General features: G+C 43.6%; 1 protein-coding gene across 3 annotated transcripts in view; it reads right to left on the bottom strand.

Moving 5' to 3' along the window:
* FAM219A (family with sequence similarity 219 member A) overlaps positions 1-20,630 on the bottom strand; it is a 96,466-nt gene that overhangs the window by 36,132 nt on the left and 39,704 nt on the right. For all 3 annotated transcript variants that reach the window (XM_039566883.1, XM_039566882.1, XM_039566884.1), the window contains exon 2: positions 3,297-3,396. In XM_039566883.1, coding sequence (XP_039422817.1) covers positions 3,297-3,396 — 100 coding nt within the window. The remainder of the gene's footprint in view (positions 1-3,296; positions 3,397-20,630) is intronic.

Here is a 20,630-nt window from a genome sequence, read left to right as displayed (position 1 = left end):
TAATATCTCGTCTCCTGGGAATGCTAGGAGGATCTGTTGCCTTCCAGTGGATGTGGTGCCCTGAGATTTACACGTGGGGATTATTCTGTTCCTCTCTCTCTCCTTATCATAACTCTCCTCTGTTTTCAAAAGGCTTGTGGTATGTGCTCCATCTGGATATGGCTCCTAATAAGGATGTGCTGGAGACATCTCCTAAGCACTAATGTACACCCAGCCCCCAACCTGTGCTGTCAGGAGTCTCCTTATCAATGATCTGAAAGAAAGAAAGAAGCATGGCTGAGCCTTGCAGCTCCTGATAGAAAGACAAAGTGTGAGTGTTAGAAAAGGAACAAATTCAGAGTTAATATGGATACAATATCAATAAGGGGCTAAAATTATGAACTGTGTGAACTGGGAGATCTTATTTTCCCTTGGTGTGAAGTTCTTTTTCTTGATGGCCTTAGCATCAAGCACTGTTCCATTTATAAACCATGTGTAACCTTCAGGAAGTCGCTAGAAATATAAGACAGCTGTGAAGTTTTTCCTGTATCTAACTGACCCCCCTCAAGCAAACACGTAGCCAAATGTATTTATTTAGGGGTGAAGAAACAGCCAACGAAAAGACCACTCAAGCAGCAGGATAAATCTGTGTGCAGTTTTCATGCTCTTTCTGTCACACTTCAATCACTGCAGTGTCTGGAAGCAAATGTTGTATTCATGCTGGGTTGGTATTTAATTGAGCTCACTTGAACCAAACTTCCAGCAAGCACATACGACAGATTTATACATGAATCTTTGCAAACTGAAAAATGACATTTATCAACCTTCCATCAGAACATTTGACATTTGAACAATTGATTCTGATTTGACAGTGAAAAATGCCATCATCCACACGGAAAACCTGCAATAGGATTGAACCCCTAGATGCTACCATCCTCAACAATGGCTTGGCCAGTTAAACTACTAAACATTTGTGTACCACTTTAACTTTTTCTAGCCTTAAAGAGATTAAAAGAAAATCTGACAAGTTTAATGCAGAAGGGACAAAAATATCTAGTCAGGGGAATGGGGGCCAGAGCTGGGAGATGCAATGATTAAGCTGCTAGAAAATTCTAGAGGCTGGGCAGATTTTAAGAATAAGAGCAGCAGGAGCTGGTGTGGATTAAAGGCATGTTACACTGGCGACAGACAATACTGTTAGTTTCATTTTGCCTCAGGTAACCTAGAGCTCATCTGGATATGGCTAAGAGTAGAGAGCTGATCCAAGTGCCACTAGGTATGTGTTCACCTCATTAGAGGGACACTGTTTCCACAGAGAGGTGTTGGAGCAGACTTCTCTCTGGAGACAAGGCAGGAAGATGCCTGTCAGTCTTGCAGGACAATTCCCATTCAGCAAGTAGGTTTCACCCACTATTATCTTCATAAGCATACTGTGGTCAGCACTGAGTTCACTTGGCGGAAGCACCAGCTGGAAAGGAGGTCCTGGCAACAGTGTGCCTCTACCTACTACAAAAACTGTTCAAACACTTCAATGCCTCCCTTTGACTCTTTATGCCACTCAGCACTGGCTAAATGAAATAGAATTTTTCCTGTGTGGAAAAGCAGAAGTTCTGGCAGAAAGGCTAATCATTCTCTTCTATCTGATCCCCAGAAAAAAGCTTGTAAATTCTGCAGAACTGTGACTGTGGGCTATTATCATGTATTAGTCCATTTATATAATTACTAACCTTCCAACTAATGTAGTCATCTCCAGTTGATAAATTCCAGCTTACAGAAGATTGAGTTTCTCCTGTCTTATTTTTCTCATTTCTATTATTCCAGTTTTCATTGTTTTATCCTCTATGCCATTTCTGAGTCTTTATGGGACTTGTTCCTCCCAAATATGCTCTACTAAATTTTCTTTGCCGACTCCTGCTTTTTACGTAAAAGTCATTAATGAACATATACATAAAATGACTATTGGAGAACTCCATCAGCAATGTCCTTTCTCCTGATACTTTCTCCTTCAACACCACCTGATGTGTTTTGACTTCCCAAGTTTCTTATTCTACTGGCTTTATTTATAATACTGAGGTTTGTTAAGGATCTTCCTCAAATTACTTCTCCATTTAATTTGTATGAATTGAACTTGCTTACCCTGAATCCAAACCTATTTTCAATGATTTGATCTCCTAGAATGCTCTCATGACTTACTAAAGCCAAGTCTAAAAAAGCACCATTTCCTGTCACTTTAGTGAATCTCAGGAGGATATTTTTATTGCCTAGAAAGGCAAGAATATCGCAGACTTACCAATAATAGCATCAATTGCTATCTAACCTGTTTCCTGGTGTTAAATTATCCAAAACAACTACTAAGTAATTATCTGTCTAGTAACATTAAAGAACTCTCTTGGCAGTGAAAAAGGATCTTGGTGTCATATGGCATGATGGCAGTAATTATTTTTTACCAAACTATGAATTGTGCTGTCATTAACACACACTGCTGCTCCCTGCCTTTTCCTGAAAAGCAGCCACTGGTTTTAGAGTATTCATGACTTGCATAACCACCCTCAATCAGCTTCAGCAGCATCCTCTCAACGTCACTTGTTCTGATGTGAAGGACAGCCAGGGGACTCCTTCCTGCTCCTACACTTTTTTCTACACTTAGATTCCCCTTTTTTATCAAAAAGCACACTGTTCCTTTGGCTTGTCTGTCATCAGGTTCTTGAAGCTGTGTGGCTAAATAGTTGCTCAGGTTTTGAAGGCAGGACAGGCATGTGTGGACTGCTCTTGTAAGCATTAGCCTTGAAAGGAAGCAGGGTCTTGTGCTAACAGGATGATTCTGCTTCTAGAACTTAGTAAATATTGCTCAGAAATAGCAAGACTATTTGTATGAGAACCTTTACAGACCCAAAAGTCCTCCATTTCACAGTAATGCAGCTCTGTCTTTTCCTGGTAGTGTCTCAACTCTCTGATCCTTTCCCTTTTGTTTGCAACTATTCTGTCTTCTCTTCTTTTTACAGTCCCTCCATATTATCTTCATTCTTTATCTGGCCAAGCCTTGATCTGAGCTTAATAAAAAACCTGTAGGTTTAGAAGAACTATGCCTTGCTTTTAAGGCATAGCTTCCTTTCTTTACCACGTCCACGGATACAGGGGCTTTACATGTTTGTAGGTCAGTTCCCTGAGTCACAGCAGCAGAATTACAATGATAAAACTGCTCTGCGAGCAGCTTGGGCCTTGCTGGCATGCTCAGCCACATGCACGGAGATCTGCACGTGATCTGGTATTTCACGCCTTGGATTCAGCCTTTTCACTCTCCATCAGCAAAGACTCACCTAATTTCACTTGAAGTGGGGATGGCTTATAGTTCATGGCTACAGTCTCTCCCTCTCTTGTATCACAATCTCTGTCCGAAATAGCTGCAGCTGTTGGATCCTGTTAAGAAAGAACAGAAACAAAACAGAATGGTTTAGCTGAAAGTTCTACGCCCTCTTCTCTGAGTGGCTATTAGGCGACTCCACCCCCTTCACATTCAGGGGGAGCAGAGAACATGCTGGTGTTTTGAATGCTGAAACCCAGGGGCAAAACACAGAACTTTGGAAGCACATTTACTATCTTAAAAGTACCTCTGGAAATGCCAAATTTCAACATCAGGCTTATATGATGGATGATACTGGGAATATAATGTGGATGGTGGGTCACCAGTTCAAATTCAGCCTGGGCTGGCAGTAGTCCCAAATAATTTTCATGTGATGATTCCTTGGGGTGTTGTATGAAACACATTTACAGTTTCAGATGAATTCCAAGTGGACCACTCGACCTCAAACTTAAAACTAAAAAGTTTGAGACCAGGTCTATGTGAAAGTCCAGCTTGGAAGGAATGAGGGCTACACAGGTAGGAGAATTCAATTTCTGGTCCCTCTTGGGACCTATTTCATGGCTGACAGGAAAGATCTGTCAGCAGAGTACCTTTCACTGTCACTAAAATTTCCCCCCCCAAAAAACAAATCTCCCCAAACACATTCTGCTCCTGCCTCCTGGCAGACAACATGTACTGAACTCTGTGGTACAACACATCAAAGAACTTAAGAGAGAAACTAACTACCAACTCAGACAGTTCTACCACTGATAAAAATATCTGAAGTCCTTCCACAGCAAACTGCAAACCTCTCCATTTAGCACCATAGTGAAAATTAAAACTGGTTTTCAAACATGTTCTTATTCCCACCTAGAAGCCAGAAGTTAAATTGAACATGCACATACATATATGTATATGTAAATTTGGGTATAACATAGGTAGAGCTGCACAGGCAAAGCAAACGTTCAACTTTAGGTCCAGTATATGAATAAACCATCACTTGTAAGAAACGGAACCAGGCATCATAAACTAAATACTAGAATACTATTCCAAACTGGTGAATTGATATTGTCTCTCTCTCTGTTTTTGGAGTTTTTATTTTGTACACAATTTCTTGTAAAATGCAACTCATCACGGCACTGACACCTGTATGCAAAGCAGAGTCACTGAGTTTCAAAGCAAGATAACATCACTCTTCCCTCTCAGTAAAAAAAAAAAATCACTTGTTGAGGCACTCTTCTGCCTGCCTTCTCCCTGCAGTGCACTTTAGCTCTTTTTAATACACTGTGCTTAAGAGAGAAAATGTAATTTTTGAATTAGGCTCTACCTTGGTGGAAACGGGTTAAATAACATATGTAGGGTTATAAGATTTTATCAAAATCCTGCTCCTTTGCACTACCCAGTAGACTTAGACAGTACTTAAAATGGATGGTGCTTACAAGACCTCGCATTCAAGGACAAGGGCAATTTCTTCTGCTTTCACTCCTGTACTTCTCCTCTAATGTAGCAGTTTAGTGACGAGTTAAAAAGGTAAGAGCAATTTGAAAACCAAAAAAAAAGTCTCCAGGAGAACATTTAGGCATAAATCATAGATCAGCTCATGTGGTATCCTTGGAACATGGATCTGGTCTCAAACATGCCCAGATGAAAGGAATAGATCAGAATCCAAGCTACAGGAAAGAATCATCATGGTGTGGCCTCTCACCCTTCAGGGGAAGGGAGCACCCAAGATTTGTAGATGCTTGTGGACAAAAGGAATGTTTGAAGTTAAAAGGTTCACAAAATCTTACGAAGTTCTGTTAGTAAATTACACACTTGGCATGGAAATTGGTACATTAGTTCTTGGCCTCCTATTAAGCACCCAGCAGTGGATTTAGGATAAAAGAGGGAGGTCACAGGAAAGAGAAAAAGAGATACATCCCAGAGAGAGATGAATTAAAGAGGGGTAGAAAAAAAGAATATAAGAAAGAGAGAAAGAGAGAGAGATATCACCAATCCTGGCTCCATTGCTGATGCAGCTGATGGGGAGTGCAGGGTCCTGGGGTGCACACACACCTGGGCTTTGTGGGGGTACCTTTTTATGGATGAGCTTCTGTGCACTGGAGGTAAATTTCTCTCTTTCTATGTAATTCAGTTACTGTGCACAGTCCGCTCTCCCAGACCTTTCCAGAAATGGGCTGGAGGCTTCAGGGTATTTGGTGGTCTCCACATCCCCCTACAGTCCATGCCTGCTTCTCGACCTCATTCCTACACTTGGGCTGTGTTGCATTGTGCTTATCTCCAGGAGCCAGGACAAGGATGTTTGTCCCAGAAATGTGCTGTTCTACCTCCATGTGGGCCCTTCTCCAGCCACATTCTCTATTCTTTCTTACAGTGTGTTATTACTAACAATCCTTGGCTGCTATTACCAACAATCCTTGGCTGGCACCACAGCCATACAGCTATCAGTGTTTGAGACATACACATGAGCTCCCTTACCTTGGGGCTTCTACACATGGGAATAGCTAGATCACACAAAGGACATGTCTGTCTGTCAGACATGCTAGAATCCCTCCAAGAGGGATGTTTAAGATGCTAAGTGGCACCATTTAAGTCCAGGCTTCCTGGATGAGAACCTTTTCTCTGCCAGTCTGGGAAAAGGCAGGATACAGCCATTTCTAAGGAACATGACTCCAAGAGCTGGATGCATCCTAGCTGTTACTGAACACAATAAACAAGTCCTTGGAGCCCCAATATGCTGGCTGCAGGAAGGCATGGGAGTAGCCCTATTATGGGAAATGACATAGTGTGATGGCCACATACTGTCTTCTGTGCTGGTGCAGTCCAGCAGAGAGTCCACTGAGCTCAAAGCCAGAAGCCCACAGGGCAGAGAGGGAGTCTGGCCATGCCTGGACTAGTCCAGGTTCACATTGTTAAAATCATGCTAAAACTCTAAATCCAAACCAGCTCTTACTTTTCGTGGCAAACTGATTTGCTGACAGTAGCTTTTCCTTTGTAGGTAACCTGACCGTGACATTAGACATCCATTTGCATCAACAGAGGGAGGGGAGAAATGTTCTGAGGTGCCTTTGAAGATTTGAACTCTGAGCCTGGACCAGTGGACTCAGCTGGAGAAATCTCCAAAATGGGCTCTAGACCAAACACACAGAAAAGGCTTCCTTGGCCTCCAGAGAAAACTACGATGATTTTCAAGAAGTGATTACTTCCATTCTATCTAAGACACTCATCTTAAAAGGAGATGAATCTGTCCTTGGAGATGCATTTCCCTCTCCCCACTGTCTAGAGAGGAGGCCTGGTGGAGCTTCTGACACTGGAGGTGGAATGATGCAGGACATGGCAGTGGAGTCAGCCCTAGGAATTCTTCCCCAAGGTTCGGCATAATGCTTTTCAGCCCCAGCAGCACATGTTACAGCTGAGTAGGAGATCCATGACTTGCACAGAGAGATCGCAAGCACCATCAGTCTGGGCGACCACCACTGCATGCATGGGCCAGGCCCACTCCTTCCAGAGAATAAAATGGATTTGAGAGGAAACCGAGCCAGGGAAGGTGTCCCCAGTGCCCACATCCCTGGCCCAGGAGTGGCAAGACACTGTCATATTTCCCATCCATCATTTCGCAGACATTCTGCAGCAATTCACAGGCCTCCATAGTAACAATGCCCACTGTGAAAACAGCAGCATTCCCACGCCAGCTCGGCTGGAGCTGTCTCTGCACAAACATGCCCTGCTTCTGTGCATACTGAATGGATGCAGTTCTCTCTCCACAGCTCAACTGCCCAGAGAAACGTTTACTTGACTGATTAGCCTTTTGCTTGTGAATGTCTAAGAGCACACTGAGATTCAACACAGGCTTTTGCTATTGGAATTCACTTGGCAATTTTTTTTTTTTCACAAGCCCACCTAGACCAACACACTCAGCTCTGCCCCCAATATCAAAATCTCAGCTACATGGTGTGACTCGTCCCAGGACAGATGATGTGATTTCTTATTGCTCCCTGGGGACAACACAACACTCCCAAACAAAAGGCAAGTGCTGAGAAGTGCCTGCAGGATCTTTAGACAGCTAAAGGTATTTAATACATTTAAGGGATGTTTTTTTGTTCCTGAGGCCTCTGCATGTCTTCATTCCTAAGGAAAAAATACATTCAATCAGAGCACTGCATGAACATTTGGCTGGGGCCAGAGTTTAATCAAAGTTTTCTCCCCACATGCCCACAGCTTAATTGAGCATGCAGTGTCACAGCATTCGAATGGTGGGAAGTTTTCTTACTAGATTGTTTGTTTCTATAGGCTTGACACAAAGGATCTTGAAAACTGCCGTCCTGCTAGGAGCAGCTATATCCCACAGTGTGTACACCATGTGCCATTTCTGAACATCAGAAATTAGTTCCAGCAAACCTCTGAGGAGCAGGAGTGCTGTGAATCATCAGCATGCAGGAGCACAGAGAGAAGGTGAAAACATTTTAAACTGAAATCTGGGGTTTAAGGGAGATGGCATGCTTAGCAGGCTGTTTATATTTTCTCTTTTAAATCACTTTCCATTTTGCAGTACTTAATAAGAAAGCATCAGCTCAAGAGCCTTTCAGTCGTATTACCTACCTCTCCCAATAACCCACACTGACTATGGGAGGGAAATTGCCCCAAATGATGGAGCTGGGTGCTTGGTACAAACTCTGCCTTCCTTCACAGCCAACACTTCTGACCCCTTGTAAGCTTAACAAGGCCCCACTTTACACTCTGCAAATCCTTGGGGACCCCAGAGCATGTGGAAGGGAATGGGCACACACAATTTCTGTGGTCTTCGGCTACACCTCAAAAACATACGTGTAACTTGAGAAGTCTCTATCTGCCCCTCAAAATCAGTCATATTTACAGCTCTTATGAAAATGTTCTCCACTTTTCTGTCCGTAGGAAATGCGATGATCGCCAAAGCAGCTCTGCTGCTTTTTTCGGATAAAAGCAGAGGGGCGTGATTGCCCTCATCCTCTTATCTCAAGGAAAGACCCAATATACAGGGCTTGACCATAATTTCTCTCCATAGTTCTGAGGCTTCTGTCTGTCCACCATCAGTTGAATCAGGATGAGCCAACTCATCAGGAATATCATCCAGCTAACTTGTCTCTCTCCAGTACCCACCAATGATGTGCTTGCTGTCTTCTGTCCTACTTAAAAGATGTTGGAAGTCTCAGTACCAACACGTGTGTGACAGCTTACAGTGAGTGCTTGCAGCTCAGGAGACATCTGCTTTCTGGAGCTGGCCATGTGGATTGCATACTGCACGCAAATGCTAACAGGAAAGGACAAGTCCAAGTGTTTTGTTTCTTTCCTACATCAAACATTGAGTTTGGAAAAAACAGATAGATGTTCTATGCATGAGGGACTGACTTAGTGAGCAGAAAAACAAGTGAGAAACCACACACACCCTGAATACAGAGGGTACATGTAGGTCAACGAGAAATTTCTATGATTCCAATGTTGTCATTCAGACTCTTGGGCTAGAATATTGTGCTGCTAATTAATATTTATACCTTCAGTCTCTGCCCTGGCAACAGAAAATCCTGTGCTGTTGGCAGATTCCCTCTGCCTCAAGCTGTACCACGCCAGGTGTTCCTGAGAAATCTGGCTGTCGGCAGAAAGCTTCTGGGGAGGGGACTCTGATGGGCACAGGTACGTACGTAAAATCTCACAGTGTTTTAGGCAGCAGACCTCTGGAGCCTCTACATATCACTGCAATACAGACATAAGTATCTGTGAACATGAAGTGCCCAAAAAATGCACCAGGAACAAAATTATTGGGAACCAAGATGTGCCTGGTTTGATGTCTGTGTAAGAAACAGCATAAAGGAAAGGTTCAAATTTATAGGGAATCAGATTTACAGGGGATCAATCCAAACCAAGAGTATAGATGAAAAATGATCAGTAATAATGGCATGTTTGGCAAGAGAAAGGAAAGCGTCACAGGACAATGTACAGCAGGAATGGAACCAGAAAGCCTCACAAAAGACTCTCTCATACTCTCAGGCTTCAGCTTAAGGAGTTTTGGAGCCCATTCCTTCAACGGAGATGAAATCCCCTCATCTGTCCTATGGATACAAGTTAGGAGCTACAACCACACCAGAGCACTAGAAGAATGGAGTTGCTCAGAGAAGAAAGGGGAAGACTAAGGAAGGATATAATAGATGCGTTCAGATACATAAAGGGCCAGCAGAGAGAAAAAGAGGAGTATTTTTTTTTCATGTTTCTGATCACTAGAATAAAAAATTATTATCTTAAATTGCACCAGGGTTATAAGGAATTACACAAAACTGTAGAGGTAAGGCTAAGGAGCTGTACACTTGCCTGATGAAGTTGTGGCATTCTTGTTGCAAAACCAGATTAGAAACTGATGTCACACAAAGTCAACAGAGCTGATCTGGTTTTCAGGCAGACTGATCCTGATTTGGTGCAAACTGTGAAGATCCCTAGCCTTTTTAGGTCCCTTTCCCCCATCTGTCTTAACAGGAGAAGAATTTGCTTCTAGGCCAGACTTATTAGTCAGAACACCAGTCTATCCTGCAAGAGAGGTTCTCCAAATTCCCCTATGCACTGCCAAGGACCATGTCTGACCTCCACCTTCTCTCTGGGAGAGCTGAAGAAAACAATCTTTTTCCTAGGTCTCACATGTTGAAGGAGCTCTAGAATCACATGGGATCCAGAGCAGAAGGCTCCTGGGAAGACATGATTGTCACTTTTCATCAACACGTGCACTCTGTCAGATCCAGAGCAGTAACTGTTCCTCCCAGCATCCCCACCTTCCCTTTACCAAAGTAAAAATAAATGCCATTTTGGCGACACAGTGACTGATGTACTGAAAACCATTCTGATAGCTACTGACTTGGTTTCAACAAAGCAATAAACAACAACTGTTTATTGACTTTCTACTAGCTCTGCCAATGCACCACTTACAACATTGCTGTTTTTCTTTTCTGAGCAACTACTGAACAGATCTTGTTTAACAAATTAGGCCTGCAATATCCACTACAAGATCCAGATTTTGAACCTTATTAGTTTATAATTGTAAGATAAATTGGTGTTTGAAACCATTTTATTTCAGCAATTGAGAAGCCAGCAATGTTAATACTGCTGCATGACTAAAACCTCTAGTGTTATTAATTAAACTGAACCAGCATGTCACTAAAGTGACTTTTTGCCATGTACACCTGCAGTTGGGGTAGCTCAACTTACTGACACGTAACCAGGAGTTCAGACCATTGCTTTGCTTCAAATGGGGGCAGAAGAGAAGTGCCAGTCTCCCTGCGGATGCTGCAGTGCCTGTGCTGAAATGCTCCCTTGGAACCCTGGTCACAAAGGGCCTGCCCAACTGCCATATCCAGGCTGAACAAAATGCAGCAAACAGAAAGGCATAAGCTGTGGAAAGGGAACAAGATGTTTCATTGGTCTGTTTTCCTAATCAAAAATGACATTTGCAGCACAGGGAAGAAAATATTTTTTTAAGATGATGATGTATGACTAATCTTGGGAGTCTACAGTAGCAGAGGAAGCACCAATTCAGTAGTGAGACCAAATACTTTGGGAAAGCATTTGAGGGACAAAGAAGAAAAACGGGATTAATTACATGATTTCTGTTAGATTTCCCTCTGAGAAACCAGCAGCACAAGCAGCCCCTGGTCCTTTCCCTTCAATCAAGATAGAGTATATTTAACACCGTATATCCCTCCAGGCTTTTCTCACACACATAAGCCATCTCTATTATCACATGCATTTATAAGTTTAGTATCTTGTGCTAGCTTTACATGATTTAAATTGGATCATTAACATTGCAAATTAGAGAAATGCCACACTGCACTCCCCACTGCCTGCACTTGCCAAGTGGCTGGCATGTAATAGCTATTTAAAACCAGCTATTAACTGAGGTACGTTTTCAGGATGATTAAATATCAAAATAATTCCTTCCTTGTAAAGGATATATACGTGAAGATATTATACCTTTCCTCTTGTACCTCTGATTATACAGCTACAGCTCCAAGGTGCAACATGAGTATTCAAGGTGCTAAAGCATCACAGATTCCTTAGTAGCTATTGTAAGAGTCAGTTTAGCAACTGGCATCTGGCCAAACCAGGATCGTAAAAAACCCCATACAACTTTACAACTGCTCTTTAAACATCAACTCTTGAGGGGAGGATACCCCTAAAATGATTAAAAAATTGAGCAACATGTCAGACCCAAGGTCACAGTGTGTTTGGAGGTCAGAGGCACAAACAGGAGCCCAGACCCTTCACTGCACATTCCAGCTGAATCCTATGGAAAACTGCATGGCCCTAGTGCTGTCTGCAAGGGACCATGGCAGGTTCTTGTAGCGACTGAATTCATGCCCACTGGTTATTGTCGAGAGCTTATTTCAGGTCTGATCCCATCTTTACTTCTTCAAGGCTTTAACAGAGCCTCACTGAGGGGAACAGTCTGTTTTGAAACAGCTGTTCTCCACCTCAGATGAAGACTTTCACAGACTCTCCTGCATGGTGGAGGGGAACTGTGCTTCCTTCCCGTGGACAACTCCGGGGAACTATGCTTCTTTTCCATGGACAACCCTAACACCTAGCAACACTGGCTGAGGAAGTGCAAGTGGAGCCATCATTACTGACATGCCATGGTTGTTAGCATATATAGAGTGGTTTACGGATCCTCTCCACATGCAGCTAGGCTGTCCCAGCTGTACATGGAAGACAAAATCAAAGTTTGCCTGAAGGAACACTAGAAATTTTGGTTGGTTCTAACAGATACTACAGAAGTGATGTATTCTGGCAAAAAAATACCTGGTGCAATACAAATGACAGTAGGAGAGCCCTGTTGCAGTGATGTTAGTTCCCACCAATGTCCTGGAGATTGGATAATTGCTTCCATGGGCCATTGATTGGATCCAGCATGGAAAATATGATGTTATTAAGCTTTCAGAGTCTCTGGCTGTAACAACAATAGTTGGAAAAGCTGGGATGGCTCCACATCCACACCTTTCAATAGACCAAGGGCCCTAATCAGTGGTTCAAAGTCGCAGCTATTACTAGCATAAATCTGGGGTTACTTGTTCTTTTCCAGATGGTTTGGGTTTTGTTTTTGTAAGGCAGCTGATTTTTACATGTTCAACTTCCATACAAGTGTAATGAATGAGGTCTTGCTTTTTGCTTCTGGAGTATCACTGGCATCTTTAATCCAATACCTCAGATCCTTTTCTGAGCTGTTGGATTGCTTCTTCTGTTCACTCCTTCTCCAATAATAATTTCTCATCTGGTCTCTCTCCTGCACCTAGTAAATCTCCCTTCTTCCAGAGAGCAAGGGTGTCTGGCTCTGCAAGCTCTCTGACTGTGGTCTCAAGCCAGGAAAGGAGACAGGCTGTAAGCAGGATACAAATGAAGCTCCAAAGAAGCACTGTGGGGCTCCACCACTCTGGAATGGAGGCTCTCCAGGGAAGCAATCATAGCACCAAGCCTGTGAGATTTAAAGAAGCATTTGGACAATGCTCCCGGGCACATGGTGCAACTTCTGGGGTTGTCTTGAGCAGATCCAGGAGTTGGACTCTATGAACCTTGTGGGTCCCTACCAACTCAGAATGTTCTGTGATTCAAGAGATTTATCAGGAACCATAATGGATGCCCAGTGGCATTCAAAGCTTTTCAACAAATATAAAAACCACGGACTTTTCCAACACATCCCCAAAGATGTGCAGCTGCCCAAGGCTCATGCACCAAGCACATCTACCACACCACAGATAGGTGAGGATCTCAGTGGTGGACACCAGCTTAGCCTGGACAGAGCAGGGACTGACACAGCCCAGGCTGTTGCTGGGCTCAGAGCTTTCCCGGGAGGAAGGCCTGAGAGTTCACTAGTTCATCCAGCAAAGGTGGATCCCAGTGATAAAAAATTGACAGTTTCTCTGCACTAGTACAGAAAACAAAGCCACCAAGCTCGGAGTTCAGCAGCCCTTTTCTCTTTAGCACCACGCTTTCAACTTGTCCCGAGAGACAGAGAGCTCAACCATCAGATATCCATATTTATAAGGAGAGAGTTTCTGTTTAGCCAAGCTTGCAACAGAAATAACCCCGCAATCAGCAGCAGGAGCAGCAGCACGGCAAATGCATCTGAGGGGCACGGATGTGAAAGCCAGGGGAGATCTCTCTACCTTGGCATGGCTTTCCAGCCCTGCCTGAGAAATTCTGAGGGCACAAACCATTTTGGCTTCTAAAATAAGAGCTTGCCTTGCCCCCACCCCACATACCTGTATCTCTGTGACTAATTAGCATCCAGAGGGATACAGATTCTCTTCTGATAAAGCGATGTTTGGCTCCCTTCTCCCCTGACACATTTGTATTAGAAATATCCTCATTACGTGACTAATCAGGAAAGCTGAGACAAAGGCACAGAAGCTGACTTAAAGGGAAATCACTGATTTTTATAAAAGCCGCTTATAAATTATTCTGTCTCCAAAGGGAAGGGATATTTCCTCCCCTCCCAGTGCTAAAAAGAAAATGCAAAATTGAGGTTCCTGAAGAAAAACCCATTTTTATTACAGAAGTGGTGGCTTTTGTAATTTCCACTATTTACCGAGCTTGCTCCCAATTCCCTTGTTTACTGCAGGGTTGCAGTTTGTGCACTGCAAAGATCCTGGAGAGCCTGCCAGCCCCGTGCTGCCCACAGGGGCTGGGCTCAGCAAGGTGCCTGACAGCTGCAGCACTGTCCAGTGCTGTGGATGGGAAGTGACAAGGCTGGTCAGCAGTTTACCACATTGAGTTTAAAAGTCAGCAGCGCACAAAACGTCAGCCACATCCCTGGCTGTCCCTTGAGAGGGTCTGAAGATATTTTAGCTACATCTTTCATGCAGCACAGTGGGCTGAGTGAAGACTAGAATGTATTGAGATAATCTGTGCTGGCAGAAGGTCTCTGAAATAAAGGCAAGCAGACACCATTTAGCAGCAGCAGAAGAGCTTTTTAAAGGAATTTGTTTCCCTTCCACGCTCCCTGGAATGGAGCTGGTGTCCATCCAGCTCCAGCTTGTCTCCTTCACCTCCCGTTGACAGCACCAGAAAGAGATATCAGGCCAGACAGCTTCCACCTCGCTTCTTTCAAGGCAGCCCCTTTATCAGCTGAAATCAAGCCATCTGTCCCTGGCACCCTTTGAGGAGCCACAGCAGATTGTGGAGCATGGGAGGATGCACTGCATGATGTGGAAACAGGAGGTCGAGGGAGCTCATTGCACGCACAAAAATCCAAACCAGATGCCCGTTTGAGCTGGGAATGGAGATGAAAAGGTGAGCACACCATCAGTGCTCCCTGGGACAGGCTGAGGCACATGCACAGGCTCTTGGTCTTTGTTCAACTCCATCCAGGCTGCTGCTCCTTCTGATGCAGATACACAGACCAGCCCCAAGGCCTTGTGCTGGCCCTCCCAAAGGCTTTGCTGGAAGGCAGACTGCTGTGAGCCATGGCGGAGGGGTTGCCTGCTTTGCTTTCTAAGTGTGACTGCCCAAATCTTTGCATTTTGAGAGGCTTTTTTCAGTTGCCAAATGTCTACTCTTTGGGGTGAAATTTGGACATATTTCTTAGCCTAATTTGAAATATGTTCCATATTCATATCTAATTTGAAAAACTCCCTTTAATATCTTTCTTTTGTTGAGGTGGGGTGCTGGGAACATGTTTGGTCACCCTGAGCCTTCCCCTCTAAGTGATATCCCTCTCTGCAAGTACAGCCCCAGGCTTAGGCTGATGAGGGCAGGGGGACTGGCAGGCGGCAAGCAAGGAGGAAAAGCAGGATCTGGCAGTAGGACTAGAGCTGGCTGGAGAAGGTGATGGAAGAAAGAGACTGGATGGATAGCCAGATAACCAGGAGGAAAAAGAAAAACAGTTGAACGATGTTCCTAGAAGAACAAGTCCAAGAAGAGAAGGAAAAGACAGAACAGGGACAGGGAAAGGAACCCATGGTTAAAAGCACTGGAGGACACAGCTGTCAGATGTCAGTGATGCACCCTCCCAGGCAGTGCTCTGCCAGGGCTCAGAGAGGTGAAGGACAACATCTGACCAGTGCTGTTACTTCTCTAAGTGATCTCAGACTACCTTTGAGCGAAGCTCCAGAAGCCTTCTGTCAATGAACAGATTTAGGAATCTGACTGTCTCTGTGACCTGAACACAGCTATGGCTGGTGGCATGCAGCAATGTGCTCAGACAGAGCCCAGAGCCATGCTGGTGACGCTGTGACAGGCCACGTTGAGGTTTTTTTACAGTCCATTTTTCTCTTTTAAAACTGCAGGGAACTGACATTAGAAGAAAATAGCAGGGCTAGTTTTCCAAGCTTTCAAATATAGCTACTGCAGCCTAATTTGAGCCCCTGCAGCATATGCGCTACAACACAGTCTGTAATAACATAGTCATGTAAACCCTTTCCCTTGGTAGTTCAGCATGGACCCGTGCTGGAGATGAATCAGGGTTACACAACAAAAGAACAGAAGCCCAAGTTTGTGGTTTCTTGCAGAAGTTGCAAGTGATGTAGCGAAAAGGGGAGCGCACTGCAGAGACAGAAAGATGATTTTGTGATTATACAATGTGGAGCTGTCCTAGAGAACTGGGACCTTATGCTCTTACAAGAAATGTGTCAAGTCTCTAAAACCAGATGTCCCGCAAAGGGTCACTAGTAAGGCCTCCCTACTTTGCTGGAACAGTGGATCAGAGCCCTGCAGTGTGATATGCTGAGTGCTTACAAATGCTACCAAAATTGAGTGGGAGTTGCACTTTGAGCAGGTGAAAAGATGTGAATCAGAAGAGGGGGAACAGACTCACGCAGTAAGTACCTTACACTATACACCCCAAATGTGTTTCTGGCCTTAGCAGGTCTGTCTCAAGCCCTTATCACTGTAGTAACAAGATCACGAGAGAGGGAAGGTATTTTGAAAAGACTAGGGGCATCTGGTAATTTCTGACATTTCTAATCCATCCATTCACCTAGCAGCAGGGCTGCAGAGATGAACAGGGACTTTGTGAAGTGCTCAGATGCTATCTGTCATGCCAAATGCCATAGAGCAGTCCATAAAGCATCTTTCTAGGCCATCAGGGGAGTTTTGTTCTTATGCCTTTCTTCATCTTGTGTGTGCATGGCTCTGACATGTCTTTCCATACCTGCTTTTCCAGAATTAGCTTGTGAGTGTCCTCCTGCTCTTTGCTCAGTTAATTTTCTCACGAACTTACTCCTTTCTCATTGTCATCCAAACTACTGCAATTCACAGAAAGAGCCAATCTTTCATTTATGTCACACGTCCCTCATCAATGTAAAGAGTCACCTCTCTACCAATCTGTCCTTCCCTCTGTCTTGAAAGCCTATTTGCAAGCTTCCCTGCCAGCATTACCCTGCTGCCTGTGCAGCCATTCCCCTCCAAAAACTGGGAGAGTGGAAGGCCTCATTGAAGTAAGAGCTACTGAAGTAAGGGACTACTATAATAAATGAGAGCAGCAGCCCTAACTCTTACCTTGATAGTTATCAAAGACTTGTGCTCACCCCAAACAAGGGTGCATGCCCTGGGATGACCTGGCACTTGGAGAAGTTCCCTTTCCAGACCTACTACTTAGAGGCCTGCCAGAGGTGCTGAAAAAAGAATGTCTATCCCTTCTGACACTGTTTATTTCTACTTTGGTATAGATCCCTGCATCCATTAACGTGAGTTCTGTACCCACAAACTATAGCAATGGACTTGCAACTCAGCCTCTTCCCCCTCACCACACTGACTCAGCTTTGGGATCAGTGTCATTCTGTCTCACTAAGTCCTTAAGAGTATTCCTTATTTTGGAGCAGGAGTTCAAGTATCTACTAACCCTTTATCTCATTTTTCCCACCTCTTTGATTGCTTTCCTCCTCACAGCATGCCTCTGATGTGCTGCTTCAAGAAGAAACAATCTCAGTATTTTCATCATTTCCTTCTTTCTTGTTATAGATGCTCAAGGTCTTCCTGATTCCAAAATACTGTTTTTAGGATGGCTGAGCAGAAACCTACACCATGTTCCAGGCAACATACTACTGATGGCTTCACAGATTTTACCTGCACTTTAATCTCCCTGAACTTTTGTTCGCCTTTATGTCGCTATCACCACACTGCACAGCTGGCTTCATTCCTGTTCCCTGCAGTGATGCTAAGTTTTTTTTCCCTGTGTCTAAGCTTTTCTACCTTCCTTTTAATCTTTCATATTGATTTGCAGGAGAGGTCTGAATCATTTTCCCCTGTTTTGTATTTGGGAAAATTGAGATCCAGAGAGCTGAAGCTGCTAAACACAAGAGCAGGAGAATTAGGTCCTTCTCCAGGGTTCTGTCCCCTGCAACAAGAGCATCTTCATACAGGCAGTTCTACAGAACACATTAGAGAGCACGCACCAGAAAGCAATGAGGACCAATATGACACCCTACACTACACTGCAAGGGAAAAAAACGTGGTCAGGAGCTGCAGCTCCAGCACTATATTACAGTCCTGAAATATGGCCCCTTCCTGCAAGCATTTTAAATGAAGAAGAGAATGACATAAATCACCAGTCTCACATGCCAGACCATTCATCAAATGCTTTAAATGTTGGTGTCAGTATACAGGCTTGCATCTTCATCCTATTATCCTTCTTTTCCAGCAAATTGTTTTTCCAGAATTAGCTTGTGAATGTCTTCATGCTCTTTGCTCAATTAATTTTGTCAGCAACTTACCCTCTCCTGTTATCATCCAAACCACTGTAATTCACAGAGACAGCCAAAGTTTAAATTACATCACACATCCCTGATCAATGTGAACAGTCACCTCTCTACCACTCTGTCACTTCTGACAATTTCTTTTCCTGATGAGTCTCACTCATATAAGGAGCTTGGAAGTAAAAAGGGGAACAGCAACAAGTGATCTTAAAAAGCAAATTTAAAATGTGCATCTTTTCTCTTAAGGTACCCTCTCAAGTTTTAAGTTTGGAGCTGCACACAGTGTGTACATAAAAAGAGAGACTAGAGAAAGAAACAACAAAATGTTAGAATGGGAAGTTCTGGGGTTTCAATTTAGCTTCTAAGCTTTTCTGAGAACCATTTTCTAAGAATTAATACAAGGGGAAGCATTAGGAATAACTTTCACTATCACTGAAGCCTTTTAGCTTAATAAGGACAGCTTAGACAACATACTCAGATACAGGAGAGATGGTTCACATAAAATTTCTATAAGAAAGGTCCCCTGAGCCTGGTTCTATCTGTGTGTCTTCACAGCTTTCAATTAACACTGTGGGTAGGCACAGAAACACTTTAAGCTCATTATTCTCTTTTCAAATACTGGTGGACATAAGACATTTAGCTGAAACAGCCCTTTGTAGATCTTTTAAATTCCATTATCATTAAGAAGACAGGCATCCAAAAGAGATATTGTTTTCCATACCTAATAGTTTCATCTTCTGTGGGATAGAGGCAGCTTTGTGCATTAATTTAAGGTTTGCAACATCTGTGCTGCTGGAAAAATCTATCTGAAATGTAAATCTTCTGAGCAATGATGGATTGAAGCTTAACTCAGGCACTTGACTTAGAGAGGCATAAATAGGAACATTACTGGATCAAATATTCATCAGCCTCCCAATGAAATAAAAAATGGTAAATAAATCGAAGTATCTCTGGATGATCATTCTCATTATCTGGCTATACAACATAACCAGAGAATCACTAAAGAAAGCTTGTCATTAGCTGTTAATTGAAGGCACTTTCAGAAAGTGCTGCTTAAGCCTTGAAAGATTGACTGTCTTTCCAACCACTACCTAATGTGTATGTTAGAGCTGTATTAAAGCAGTCTCATTAGGTGCCTGCCTCCAGCACCACAGCTCAGAGAGAGCTTCTGATGCTTTAGACGAAATTCACGTTTGAAATAGCTCATCTACATACAGCCTAACCCCTGGGCACATCTTCAGCATACTTTACTGCATACAGATCTAAGCTGACACTCATGTTGTAGAAACACAAGATAACTAAGTGCATTGTAATGACATTCAAAAGAGGCAGCAGAGTCCTGGCTCATGGTGATGTGCAATCACAGGATGTGCCAAGGACACACATCATAATGATGAGCCTGTAAGCTGAGAGCAGCTACCTCAGGACAGGATTTTAGGTTTGCTTGCTCTTTATTGCTCTTTCACATACCTTCTTTTGTTCTTACCATCTTCCTCTCCTTATTTCCAGACCTTTTATTTTCACTCACTAATGGGAGCCTGTTAGTGTTGAAGAGGGTTTCCTGTTGAGATAATAATTCCTAGATGAGACACCATACTTCCCACGAAGCAGCCAGCCTCTATCTACCTGTAACATGCTCTAACTTGACAAAATGTGAAGCCTTTCAATTTCCTTTCAAGTGGATACACTTCATTTAAACTTTTCTCTGCCTCTACAATTGTTGAAGTAAAAATCCATCTTGTAACTACTTTACCTCCAAAGCAATGTTTTCAATCTAAGTTATAGGGCCATCTATGATAACTTGAAATTGGGCATCACCACAAGAGCTGGTGCAAACTGCCTGCAGAACTGCTGCTTTTAATTGAGGGGTGTGATGTGGGGTGATCCTGAGAGAGCACACAGGGAGCCTGAGCCCAACAGAACAGGGTCACAGAAAATGAAACAGGGTCATGGCCAGAAAACACCCAAAACAACTCAAGTGGCTCACCTGTACCAGAGAGATGAACAATTTAATTGTAATCTGTGCTCCATATAGAAAAGGCATTAAACTATCACAGAGCATCCAAAGTAGGGCCATGAGGCTGGTGAAAGTCTGGAGGGGAAAGCATTATGAGGAGTGGCTGAGGTCACTTGGTCTGCTCAGCATGGAGAAGAAGAGACTGAGTGGGGAGGGCTCATCACAGTCTACAACTTCCTCATGAGGGGAAGCAGAAGGGAGGCACTGATCTCTTCTCTGTGTGGTCAGTGACAGGACCTGAGGGAATGGCCTGAAGTTGTGTCATGGGAGGTTTACATTGAATATCAGGAAAAAAACTTTCATCCAGAGGGTGGCTGAGCACAGGAAAAGGCTCCCCAGGGAAGTCATCATGGGCCCAAGCCTGAGTTCAAGAAGTGTTGGGACAGTGCTCTCAGGCAGATGGTGTGACTCTTGGGACATCCTGTGAATGGACAGGAGCTGGATTTGATGATGCCTCTGGTTCTCTTCCAACTCAGCTTATTCTATGTTTCAGTTTGCACAGCCAGTAGAATAAATATCAGATGTGAAGAATGACACTAAGATTGTGCTATATTTTGTCACAGTATAGCAGTGTGCATCTACCCTGTCTCTG

This window comes from Corvus cornix, chromosome Z (genome assembly GCF_000738735.6).
Source record: "Corvus cornix cornix isolate S_Up_H32 chromosome Z, ASM73873v5, whole genome shotgun sequence".
Taxonomy (NCBI): Eukaryota; Metazoa; Chordata; class Aves; order Passeriformes; family Corvidae; genus Corvus; species Corvus cornix.
The sequence above is the reverse complement of the archived record's forward strand: the minus strand, read 5'-3'. Positions and strand labels throughout refer to the sequence as shown.